At 38.6% G+C, this 13,431-nt stretch overlaps 1 protein-coding gene across 6 annotated transcripts in view; it reads left to right on the plus strand.

Annotated features, from left to right (window-relative positions):
- Positions 1-13,431, plus strand: part of OSBPL8 (oxysterol binding protein like 8) — an 89,521-nt gene that overhangs the window by 58,823 nt on the left and 17,267 nt on the right. For all 6 annotated transcript variants that reach the window (XM_084516327.1, XM_084516328.1, XM_084516330.1 and 3 more), the window contains 5 exons: positions 1,212-1,282; positions 5,519-5,599; positions 6,481-6,582; positions 7,780-7,983; positions 12,527-12,611. In XM_084516327.1, the coding sequence (XP_084372453.1) occupies positions 1,212-1,282; positions 5,519-5,599; positions 6,481-6,582; positions 7,780-7,983; positions 12,527-12,611 (543 nt within the window). The remainder of the gene's footprint in view (positions 1-1,211; positions 1,283-5,518; positions 5,600-6,480; positions 6,583-7,779; positions 7,984-12,526; positions 12,612-13,431) is intronic.

The following is a 13,431-nucleotide window of genomic DNA, read 5'->3' on the forward strand; positions in this document are numbered from 1 at the left end:
AAAAAAATCCCTCATTAAACAAACTACTCAACACTGCTACAGAAACTTTAAGTTCTTGTGAGCCGCACAGAGCCTACACACACATGCATACCCATGCATGCACTCCCCTGAAGCACATGAAGTGAACTCTCTGGTGAATCCTGTCATGTCAGAGGAGTTAGGGCAAATTTCTCCGACCAGGTTGTGGCCTGGGTGGGCAGGGGGAGCTGGGATGGGGCCTGGGGCCTCCTCCTGCCCGCAGTTTGTGCGGGTGTGGTGCCCTCTGGTGGGCCCGGCCTCCGGGCTTTCAGCTGCCTGGGCTGCTCCTCACCTCCAGCCAGCTGTGCCGTGTGGCTGGGGGGCATCCAAGCGGTGGCATTTCGACTCAAATAAATGCATCGAGGAATTTGTTTTATTCCACTCTGGAAGAGCTTATGCTAGAACCAACTTTCTCAAAGAAAATGGGTCACTGATGTGTTCCGTCTGGTAACTGCACCAGATTATTTTTCTGAATGTGGAAAGAGAGCCCCGCGTGCTGTCCCATGGGACGTGGCGGCTGCACAGCAGCATTTCTGCAGGTCATGGGCCCCCTTCTGCTGCCACACACGTCCCGGCCACCATCAGTGACTCACTGTGCTCTGTGGGTGCTGAGAAACTGGTGGGGCTGTGTTGTGAGTCATTCACGTTAGTGTGGGGTTTTGAACTTTAAATATAAGGTATGTTGAGGCAAAAGTATAAATTCGAGGCTAATATGAGCAATCTGTTTCATGTACTTACAAGATACGCACTTGTAAGAAATCGACTGGTAATCTTAATCCATGTTGTAGATTTGCTTTCACATGTGTGGATTTTAATCATTATTTGTAGCTAAAGAAATGAACAAACCCAAACTGATTTTATTTGGTGTTGTGTGTGTGGGTAGGGGAGTGGGGGAGCTGAAAGGACAGACACTGCTGATCATATTTTCAGCTGGTCAGGTCATTGGCTTGGGTGCAGCACCATCCAAATGCAGTGGACTGTTCTAACCTCTTGGAGGGTTTTAAATTAGACTATACAGCAATAACTGATACATTTTCAATTGATGTGATGATCTAGTATGTATATGATGTTTGAAAATCTGATTTGCTTGTGCTTTGTATGTTAAATACAATTTGAAAATTTATTTCAAAGGCTAGCTCTTGTAAAATGTAAAGCACTCAAATCATTTGCAATGATGCTGTCTTTTCTTTAAGGTTTTGACAAAGGGAAGGATGATGTGTCACAAAATAAAGAGGATACAGCACATTCTATGTCAAAAAGCAAGGTAAGGAAAGCAGCCTCGGTTAGGGTTTAAAATGTCAGCATACAAAGGAGTTGAGTGTCTATTTTAATAAATGCAAATGCATTAGACTTTCATTGCAAGTAATCTTGGAGATTACTCTTCAGATGTGGCTGTAGATAAAGACCAAAATGAACTTTAATGTAGTTCTCAAGATGACATCACATGAAAGTATACAGTTCAAATTAGTGAAAATGAAACGTGGAGTCCTCTCACTTTGATCGTGGTGCAGATGTTGCCTCACCAAATGTAATGTACAGCTGAACCATCAGCAGTACGTTAAAGCAGATATAATTGGTAGTGCATGTTTATGCTTTTTGATTGTCTTTATTAATAGAAATGGAAAAAGCAGGAGCCATGCGAATTCATAATCATGATATTGTAGTCCCAAGATGAGAAAGATGTGCTGAGATGCAGTGAAAACCAAGAACGGATGAAATGGAGTTGGGAGACACGTGGCAGTAACCAAAAAGACTCCTGTTACATAGTGATCTCATTTTTTTTTCTCTCCAGAACTATTTTGTTCTGATCACATTTACCTACATAAATGGATTGCAATAAAATTCTCATTCAGAATGAAGTGTTCTTTTTGATGGTCTTCATACAGTATGCATATAACGTAAAAAGTCATTGTAGTAATATAGCAAAAAACCTACCTTACCTATCTGTTCCTTTCCCAAATCCTTTTAAATTCATACATTACACTTACAGAAGCTTTAAATGCTAAAACATTGTATAGGCTGCTCTGATGCAACATGTTTTATATATTGCCTTTAACTCTTAAAGTGCCTGGTATGTCAAAATACTAATTTTTTATCAAGTTATTTCTATATATTTAGAATGTGAAATTCCAGAAAAATATTTTTAATTTTTAAAACAGATGTCTTTTTCTCCCTAAGACTTTAAAGAGGAGAAAGATAGTGTTTTGTGGAGGAGAAAGTTCTGTATAATTTGATTGCTGAATTGAGTAGCTAAGTTAAATTGCTTTCCTTATTCTAGCATCACTATGGGATAGAGTTTAAAGGCTTTAAATCATTCAATTACATGTTTTAGTATTTTCTGCTAGTGCATCCACTGGCTTTTTTGGCTTTCAGGGAGGAAAAAGGTGATAGTAGACCCTGCAAACAGATTGCCAGGGAGGAGCAGGAGTGAGCAGCTCTGCAGGGAGGGCTGGGCTGGCCAGGAGTGGCAGCACGGCAGGCAGGAGCAGTGCCAGGAGTGCAGCCGGACACCTTGAGCAGAGCAGGGCTGGCGGTGAGAACTAGGCTCAGCTTGTGGCATAAATCCATAGTGAGGGGCAGGCCTGAGGCCAAGCCAGGAGCTGAAATCTGTGGGTCAGCAAGGTGCTCAGCCAGGCACAGCTGTAGCCTAGATCAGGCTGGCAGCAAGGGCTGGGAGCCGAGCTTCACTGCATCCACCTCCCAGGTGAGGTGGGGGAGACGGCTACTTTCTGGCACAGCTCTCTTCACAGCAGCCCGATCCAAGGTTGGATCATGAGTGTGGTGCATCAGAGCTGGCCGTAGGTACAGGCAGCCACAGCCTGAGGAGTAGGGGGGAGTGCACTCGAGGCCTTGACACAAATTTTTCTGCAGTATTTCATGTGTCTGAGACTTCAGGAGAAATGTTACACAGAAACTGAAGAAAATTGATCTGATTTAAACGTTATAGTGACAGTCCCCTTCTAAAATCATGTTATCAGAATTGCACAGTGGGAGAGCAGGTTAGCTTCTGCGCCTGATGCGATTCTGCGATGTCAGAGCCAAGCATCTCATGTAGTTGGTATCATCCATCTGACTTAAAATCACAAAATTGTGAGTGTTCCAGTTTTTCAGCATCATATTCAGGGAGATCAAGGAAGCATACTTTACCATCCAGCTCATTTCAGATCAAAATATTTTCATTGGTGCAGAAATCTTTAAATCATTTTTGGCTTGGAAATCAAGTTAATACTCTTTCTTTTAACCTACATATATTTCAAACTTCATTCATCTCTTTCTATTTTTTTCTCTTCCTTATTTTTATTGGTTCTTTTCTTTCCAGGGTCTTAAGCCTTTGTATGATTTTTGCTGTTATTTCTACTTGTGTTTTTCTGCTATTAAGGAGGAGATAGAGATATTCCTACTTCTCCTAATAAAAATGATTTTTTATCCTTAATTTTTCAATGGGGCCTGTTAAGACTAGTGGTTCCTTTATACCCAACAAATAAACTTCAGGCTAGCAGGAGATGGCAACTGGCTGTCCCAGCTGTGGAGGTGAAGTAGCAAGCCTTCTTTCTAAATAAGGATTTCTTGTAAATTTTGATCCTATTCCCTGTGTGTGGATGTAACACTGAGAAGGTCGTTAGCTTAAAATAACCGCATCACCGATCTGTCTCATCATCCATTAGACAGGTAAATACAGACCTTCACTCAGTGTCACGCTTGTGAGCTTTATAACTGATACTGAGGAAGTGAGTCTCTGACCTGTGATACTCACTGCTTTGGGGCTTTTGTATGCATGGACTTTAGATTGCATTAGTTTTGTGTTAGTGAGCAACTAGAGTATTTATGAATGTTTTACTTACGTTGCTCCATTATTCCTTGCATAATGAGTCCATTACCTCCTATTTGACAATGATAAGCATTTTTCCCCCCTCTGTTATTACATTTAAAGTTCTGTATATCCTCTAACTTCTAGACAGAGGAATTACATTTCAAGATGCGTGCTCATCTTAAATGTTTTGACTGTTAAAAACATATCTTTAATACAAAATGAAGAGATGGCCCCCAGCTTCCAAGATGAATATCAAAGTTAGGGAACATTTACTTATTTACAGTTTGGGTAAATGATTACTTACATACAAATGATTTGGAGTTAAAATTACTTTTTCCCATTTATTGCACTTGTCTTTTTCATACTATTAATGTTTTTATCTAAATATACTCCTGTAAAGTGTGACATCAAGGTTAGATTGTTTTATTTCATTTGTCAATCATTAATTTTAATTTCTTTGGCTTGAGCAATGCACATTAAGAAAAATGAGTGCCCAAGTGCACTGTTCTTGTTATTAAAGTAACCATACTCAGAATTTGCAATATTTTTTTTGACTGTCATTTTATAGGAATTCAGTGAATTAACTTTGCATTGTAGTCTGAAACTTGAAATGACTAGTCAGAAACGTTGAACAGCTTGAGAAGCAGTACTCAGAAACCTACCCTTGAATTTATACAGTTCAGGAGGTTATATTGATTTATTTTTTTGACCAGGCAGAGACTTTGGGTCCATCAGATTTACATTTCAGCGCACAAAGAAATTTAACTCTGTAATTTATCTGAAGTTTACGTATAGTGGATGCCTATACAGTGTTCTCTGAGTTGGAAGAGGAGTGGCATGTGATAACTCTGTGATAGCCTCCTCTTGTTTTTAAAAAATAGCTCTGTATCCCAGGGTGAATCTTTGGTAGTTCCCTTTCAACTAGTGGGCAACAGATGCCAAGAAATAAAACTTTGAACCTTATAAGATGTGGGGAGAGGCTGTGGAGCAGAAATCACATGGTGCTGAGGCAGCATGTTGTTCTGCCATGAATAAAGACTTGGGTTTCATAAATAAACTTGAGTCGTCCTCCCCTGCCTATCACCACAGAGAGCTTCTCTAAGATGACTTATAGAGTAACCAGAGTGTGGAATTAGGGAGGAAAGAGCGGAAACAAGTGTCAGTAGTGGTCAGTTGTGCTCTGGTAACTTAGCATTGAATTCTAGGTTGAAGAGGCTGTATCTTCCGTCATGGGTCACAGGGTAAGTGCCTCTGTAGCAATCGATTTTTGAGGAATTCGCAAGTTAGGAAGATGATGGGATTCACATGTCAGACATGGGAACGATTCCTGTGTTTAAATACCAGGATTCTCCTAAAACCTTTTGTCTCCGCTGAAATAATACCTACCTGGCCAAGACTGTGACATATCAAGGCCTAAATATTTACTGTATATAGTTCAGCTTCTGGAGTAATTGCAGGCTTCTTTCCCCCAAAACCTTTATGAAAAATGACTCAAACAGGTGTTGAACAGCTCATGTTACTGGCTTTGTTGTTTTATTGAGTGGGAGAAACGGCCAAAGAGTAAATAGGAATGGGGAACTTACAAACGTAATTATACTCTTCAAACAGTTTAAGAAGTGCCTGAAACAGTGATATGGCCTCATATCTGTCGCCATTTATTTATTTTATTGGCCTTTTTGTGAATTTCAGTCTGAATCCAAGCTTTTCAATGGCTCCGAGAAGGACATCTCTTTATCTTCAAGCAAGCTTACCAAAAAAGAATCTCTCAAGGTGAATTAATCTCCATAAATATGTGTACAAAGTTTTACCATATACTTCTATTGAGAAGAGAAATGCTTAGTAGTGAGGAGATCTCTGAAACATCCAAGTATTGTGAGAATTAGTGTTGCTTCTTCTCTTCAGTTTTCAAATCTCATTGGACTGTTACTTGAGAATCGGCTTTTATAGCGTAGTCTTTGAGAATGCATAAAATTGTAGGTTAACTCAGAAACTTATAAAATAATGCAGGTTGCCAGGGGCCTCAGGACATCTACACGCAATGAAATGACAAACTGTAATATCAAAGTTAGAGTTTGCATGCAGTCCTTATTTTTTTTTTTTACTGACTTGTTACCCCTGTGTTGTAACAAGTCCATACTCTTCAGTTTGGAAAATACCATGTCAGGGAAACGTTAAATTATTTGCCACTAAAAGAGGAATATATGTTGCTGTGAATTTCTACTGGGGAGGGAAAGTAAGAGGTGGAGAAAAATTACTCATCAGATAAGGTTCCTGTAAAAATCAGGATCTGACCCTAAATTTGGTTTTGCGTTTTACACCAGGAAAGGAAGAGGGGAATGTTGTTTGTTTTGGTCTATCCCATCCCCCCCTCCCCCCATGATTCTAATAGGAGTTTCACAGTCCTCAGTCTTAAAAGCAAATTGCAGAAGAATCTGAATTTGATCGCATTGGTAGCAGCTTTTGAAATAGAGCATGGAATAGTTGTTTACGTTTTGGGATCAAATACTGTGTTTTAAAGCTACTTATCTCTATCTTTCTTGCAAATGGAATTTAGCAGGTTTTACCTCAACTTGCATTTGTAGATGTCTTTTTGAGCTCTGATTAATTGCTTATGTCTTTGGCATTATAAATATTTTTGTTACTATTTACAGGTTCAAAAGAAAAATTACAGAGAAGAAAAGAAGAGAGCTACAAAAGAATTACTCAGCACTATCACAGACCCATCAGTCATTGTTATGGCTGACTGGCTGAAGGTCAGAACCTAAACATGAAACCCGAGTTAAAGATCGAGCAGCTGCTGCTTTCTGACCAGAATAGAAAAGGCTTGATCTCTTAGTTGCTGTTAATGTTTTTCTATAAACACAGCAGATACTAATTGCGTCCCAGAGTCTCTGTCCTCACATCCTAGGGGAATAATAGAGGAACCTACTCCTGTTTATTGCAGTCGCCATAGTCACATGCATCTTGAATGTATAGCTATCAACTTCTTAGAAGTTAACTTTACAATTCCAATAATGCCATTTTTATTTTGCGATTTGAATTAAAGCCCTGTTGTATCTGTTACCAGCAGTGGAAGTGGTTAAGTCATATTAGATATATGAATACCTATTTCTTTGTATTTATTTCTGGTAATTTTCCTTTCCTCTCTAAGAACTAACTGTCCTCTAATACTTGTACAAAAGGTGAGAAATTAATTTGTCAAAGATGGCAGTCATAATTCCTTAGATGTATTCCTTGGAAATTGTACAAGATAAAAAAATAATCTCTTACCCATTTTATACTTCGCTCCAAACAATAGCTTGTCTGGGAAGTTTCTCGGGTTTTTGCAAAGTCTACGTAAACAGGTTAAAACATTGTTCTGAGGTTAAGTTGGCATTTTGCCCTACAAACAGAAGAAACTAAAACCCAAAGTTGACAAAACTGATTCAAGCAATCTAACCAGATGTGCAAATTCAAGGACTTGAAAGGATATTACATAGCACATATGAGATGATATTAACAGCTGCTTATGAGAGATTTTATCTACGAAATTTAAATATATCTGATTTATTTTGTGAATATCCTGTTTTTCTGATCAGATGTCTGTCCTGTTTTCAGAGGAACTCTGTTTCCAAAGATTATTGTATCTTTATACTAGTGATAAAATATGTTTGAGGTAGAAAAACTCATGATGGTTTCAGGTGAATCTCCATACTGATGAATACTTCACATATCTTGATGTGTGGATATCCTTCTGCAGAATAAGGATTCACCAAGAAAGAGTAGAAGAATGAGCACCGAAATTATACCTTTTTCTTGTCTTTCATATAATGGATAAACTTGAATAGACTTTGGTAAACTCTGCTTGGAATAAAAAATAATAATTTCAATTTTAATTTCCATTTGATTAAAGGGCATGATTTTAGCACTGGGTGCACTGGGTTAAAGAGCTGTAACTATTTATCTTCTAGATTCGTGGCACCTTGAAGAGCTGGACCAAACTGTGGTGTGTACTGAAACCCGGAGTGTTGCTTGTTTACAAAACCCCCAAGAACGGGCAGTGGGTAGGAACAGTGCTCCTGAACGCTTGTGAACTCATTGAGAGACCTTCTAAAAAAGATGGCTTTTGTTTCAAACTTTTTCATCCTTTGGAGCAGTCCATTTGGGCTATAAAGGTTAGTGGTAGCATGTATGGTTCTTAAAGGGTGACTAATATTAGCCAACAATGAGCAAAGTCAACCTTAATGAAAAGTTGAGCTGAGTTTTCTTTTATAACTTCTATTTGGTTTGTTTATTCAGACTATAAAACTTTAACACGTAGTCCTCTTCATCACAAAAAGTGTTTGATTTTTGCTGCTCCATATAGTTGAGACATGATGTGCAGAGGGATGCCATTAAAGAAGTTAATGCTGTCACTGACAGTCATCTAAGTGGAAGGAATGAGAATATGATACTGCATTCTGCATCAATCTAAGAAATTATGGAGGAAAGTGATTGAAAAAATGGAAGAGTCGAGATATGTTATAAATATTTCCTAGTTTCCAACCTGATTTTCATGTAATGAAATGTCAGCCTAGTTCAATTTGCTTATAGTAGTAGAAATTCAAATAGCTTCCTTGTATAATAACAACATATACTGCAACTAGTTATCTAATTGTAGTGTTTGTTTGGGGCTTAAATTTTAGAAAGATAAATGTTCCCTTTCCCTTCTGATGTCCGTTTGCTTTGCCATACATGGCGTAATATTGTCAGCAGCTATTAGCTGCAAGCGTTGAAAAGCATGGTGTGTTCTGCACCGCAAAGAGTTATTGCAATTTCTTGTAAGCATTTTTATTTTAACGTTTACTATTACTCATTGTTTGTACTTTGCTAAACAATTGTAGTTCTTGTTTTGATTTTCCATTTGGAGAGGGAGTGCGGAAGTGCAGCACAAGTGACCGTGTTTACCTCCTGAAATGAGATCTTGCTTCAGATGAAATTACTGTACAATATTAGAATCCTTGTCATAATAAATTAATTATTGTCTCTGCAACATACATCATAATACAAGTACTAGTTGTGAGAATGTATCTTATGACTGATATTCTTATGAATCATATATGTGGTGCTGCTACATCTAGAGAATATGCTGCATTGGTTTTGTTTCTTCCTTACATCAAACTGGGAAGTCAGATCGTGTTATTCCTGATGTTTGTGATGTTCTTGCTGAATTACTCTCATTATCAGTATTATCTAAATCTACTAAACTTGCATCAAATCATTTGTAGTACCATTTGAATAATTTCAATGCTGCTTAGGAAGACTTTTCACTACGTAGTGGTGATCTCACATTCGCAGAACACAAACTTCATATCCTTTTTCAAAAATACAGGGTTTGTTGTTACTGTGATTTAATTATTTATGGTCTTACGTTGCCAAGTGGTGGCCTGTCTGCAGAAGATCACAAATCAGTCTTATATTTCTTTATTGTTTGGCAATGAGAAATGGATTTGTTTGTTTTTTTAACTAGATATTTAGAATTTAGAGGACATGCCCCACCAGATTTTTACTTTTTTAAGGTAGGTCAAATTTTGAACCTGAACAAGTTGATATTGTCCATTCTAAATGTGCTGAGAGCTGGAGTGGCGTTTGTTCATTTTGGTATGGCTATTTGCAGTTGAGAATTACTGGACTTAATTAGATGAGAGGCCTTAAAGTTTCAAACTATTTTCTGCCCTGTTTTCTCAGTCAATTATAACTTCCTAGTTACGGATTTATTATTGTGAGGCAAACTTTGATGAGCATAATAGCAATTGGCTGATTTACAGAGTAGCTACACCAGAACAAGCGAGGAGTCTAAGACAAATGTATTTGCCACCAGTGTAGGATGATGACATTGCAAGAAATATTTACACAGTCATAAGTACTGCAGGAGATTTTCTTGCTTGAATGCACTTCCCATAGTGTGTCCTTCTGGCAGATTGCAAATTCTCGTCTGCAGTAGTTTGCAGCCAGTCACTGAACGTGCTCCCTTCATTGTCGTGGCCTTTCTGTTCCTTCTGCGCTCTGAGGTACCCAATGCACTGTACTTTGTTCTTTCTTCCTCACATGCCCAGTCCTGATGCCATCTCAGTTTTCTAAGATTAATAACTAGAAAGTCACCAAAAGTAAATTTTCATAAATAGATTTAGTTACGTGTGACTGCTTACCTGATTTTGCTGTTTTCTATGAATGTTCATGGCACTTGAGTTTTGCCGGCATGAATATTCTGTAAGTAATTTTGAAGTAAGCTTCAAAGTTTTCCTTTAATTTAGTGGAACTTTTGACTTGTCCATTACCTGGCATTGGAGTAGTTGTACAATCAGTTCAAACAAAGTCACCTAACAAATAGAAACTAATGTCTCTCTTGTACAGAACATTAATATTCTGAAAATTGATTTTGAAATCACGATGAGTGATACCAAAGAAAAATGTCCAGTGCTTTTGGAATATTAATCAAAGGAAATCATAATGTACAAGCAGTTACTCCAAAATAAGTCAACCTACTTATTTGTTTAGTCAAATTATTAACTCAGTTTTAATTGTCGCATTGTCCCTGCATCTAGGGAGTATAGGTTTCTCAAAAAACAAAAACAAACAAAAAAAGCCTTCATCTCTAAATTTCAGTTGTTTGTTACAGAGGAACACACCCTGTCTGCCCCCAGTATAGCCCTAAACAAAGTTCTCATGGGCGCAGAGCGCTGCCCTGTGCCTCTGCCCTCTGGTTGGGCAGTGCTGAGGCCTTCTGGTGGCTGAGGCGTTGGCGCGGTGCCATAGGATCGTGCCATCCCCTTTGTGCAGCACCACAGGACCTCTCCCACCCCTTCTGTCCCCCAGGGCCCAGTGAAACCTCGCCCTTGCCTCCCACAGCATGTCAGGTCCTTGGTGGCCCGCCCTCAAGACGAGGCGTGCTCTGCATGGTGTTGTCTCCTGGTTCTTGTTAACTCCTAATCCTCACGTTGCCACTTCACCAACCACTTGGCATAGGAGCACCTTTCGTCTCGCTCTGAAGGGAGACTGTAACATAGCATCTCGCTTTTCACACCCAGGTTGTTTCTACTCTGTATTACTCAGAAGTATCTGAACATCATTGACACCAGCGCTAGCCTGTGTGCATTGGTATTTAAGCACCACCAAGACTCCTCGTTAGCTGCCTCTCACCCTCAGAAACGTTCTGGCTGTTCCATATGCTTGCTTCTAAAATATCTGCTGTTCTCTGCTTTTGCTCAAAACTTCTGCTGGCTTTCAAATTCCCTCTTCCAAGCCTCGTACTGGCTTTTCATTAGGCTTCTGTGAGGAAATCAATCAAGACCAAAGTATGATAACTCATGAGTTAGGCAGGCTTAACCCAGCTGTCAACAATAGCTTCAAGTGTGTTCAGTACAGCCCTCTTTGCCTATCAGTAACTTTGATGTTCCCATGGGTAAAAGTTTTTGAAGGGGCTTTAAAATGATTGCATAGTATTTTATTTCAAAGCAAAGCTTGAAAAAAAAATAGAAGGGTCTTTGGGATTTATCTTTTAAATTCTGAATGTGAAAAACTTGATAGTGAAAATTAAACTTTGGTGTTTGACGTCCTCTGTGTTTCTTTTGGTTGAACTCAATGTCACGATGTCCTGCTGATTCTCTTTATTGAGGGACTTAACCATCTAAATCTTTTATGGGCCTGGGCATCATCTTTTTTTTTTTTTTTTTTTTAAATACCAAGTGTACAGTTAGGCATCTAGATACATTTAAGCATCTAAATATTTTTTGGAATTAACTATCAGGTGGTAGAGAGGTTGAAGGGAAAGAGGGAGCAAGAAAGGAAGAGTGGGTTCATGTAGCAATGCCTACTGTTTGGGTGGGAGTAGTTACCTCCATTTTATTTAAATATTGATAGATTCATCTGTCTCATCAAATGTCATTGACTCATATCTAAAGACAGGCAACAGTCATGCAGTGCTGGAGCATAGGATGCTGCTGAGATTCCCAACACGTTCTCATGTAAAATAAGCATGAAGCGAATCATGGAGGAGGGCTGCCTGCTCTCTGCAGTGGTTTGCCTTGCCCTTGTGTCTTTATACATTTTCTGAACCATGGCATCTTCTCAGGAATTGGTGGGGTTCTCTGCCCTCATCAAGAGGGAATGAGGATCAGAGGGGGAAGAGTTAGCAACCTTAAAAATGTGGGGTCTTTTGCTAGACGGCATTGATTGTAGATCAGCTCCCTTAAATCATCCCACAGGCATGTCTTTTGTTTTCAAACTTACCTCTTCATCTGGAATGCACAGTTGAAGAGGAATAACTTGTCCCATGTGATCTCTCTGTACCTATCTGCAGTCCCTTGAAAGTGAGGTTCACCAGAATGTGACCCCTTGTAGCATTGCTTTTGATGCTTTAGTCCTTTTGATGTAAGTGGAATCAGCAGAGCATTTCCAAGCTATTATGGCAAGTCTAATTTACCAAAAATAAAAAAAATCATTTGAATCCCAACGACTGTTCTCTTTAAAATGGGGATGAATTGGGAGCTAGATGTAGCATGAAGTCTTTGAAGAAGAAACCCAGTAAAAGAGGGCTGTTCATCTTTCCATTCATGTTTTCATTAGATGTTGCTGAGTGACAGTAAATAGCCCTGCAGTGTGTCGGCTTATTACATGAATGATAAACTCTAAAACTGAATATAAATGTCTGATGCTGTTGCTTGTTTTGTGTGTTTCAAGGGTCCGAAAGGTGAAGCAGTTGGTTCTATAACTCAGCCATTACCCAGCAGTTATTTGATCATCCGAGCCGCTTCAGAATCAGATGGTAAATAGATACTTCAGTATTTTTCCACCATGACAGCAGGCAGTTATTAGAAAGAGATTGTTTCGGTTGTCTTACTGTCTGTTACAGCACTGCGATTGCAGTTCCATGCTGGCAAAAGGTCTCCCTTAGCTTTGTACTTTTGGTTGTGTTGGTACTGGCAGTTTTTTCGTAGTCATTAAGGAGGCTGAACTGAGTAAATTGTCATTGAGCTCCTTGCAGTTCCCCAGCTGTGGCTGGGTTGAGGAGGGGGAAGAGGTTGTTTCAGACTTAATTATATGAATTTATTTCTAAATATTCAAGCTGATTGCTTTCAAAAACACAAATGTGGATGTATTTTCTTTGTGTTGAAAGTATTTGTTGTATTATAAAGTGCAACAGTTTTGCAGAGTTTTAGTAGGAAGAGCTCCCTCTACATATAGGATTTTAACCCCATCGGTGAGGAAAGGTGGTGGTTAATACTGGTGCAACCATCTTGAAAGGATGCAAAATGGAAACAATTTAAGACTTGTATAACCTTCTTAACAGCTGCTTTTCTTCTAATGATAATTAAACCTAAGGTCCCTGAAGACCTTAAAAGTAAAACTATTTGCCTTCAAATCAATACATAATTATTTTTAAATGTAGTGTATTGAAGAGAAATAGAAGTAATATTTTGGGATTATATACTCTATTTATCATTAAGTGTAAAACTGTACTGTCTTCATTTTTAAATTTTAAATGCTTCTATTTTTTATTGTTTATGAAAAACTAGTACTTTGGAAAATTGATTACATACGGGGAAATGAAGAGATGAGAGGATAAAACATGCTTTTAAAAAAAT

The sequence above is a fragment of the Aythya ferina genome (assembly GCF_964211825.1).
Source record: "Aythya ferina genome assembly, chromosome: 1".
NCBI classification, from domain to species: Eukaryota; Metazoa; Chordata; class Aves; order Anseriformes; family Anatidae; genus Aythya; species Aythya ferina.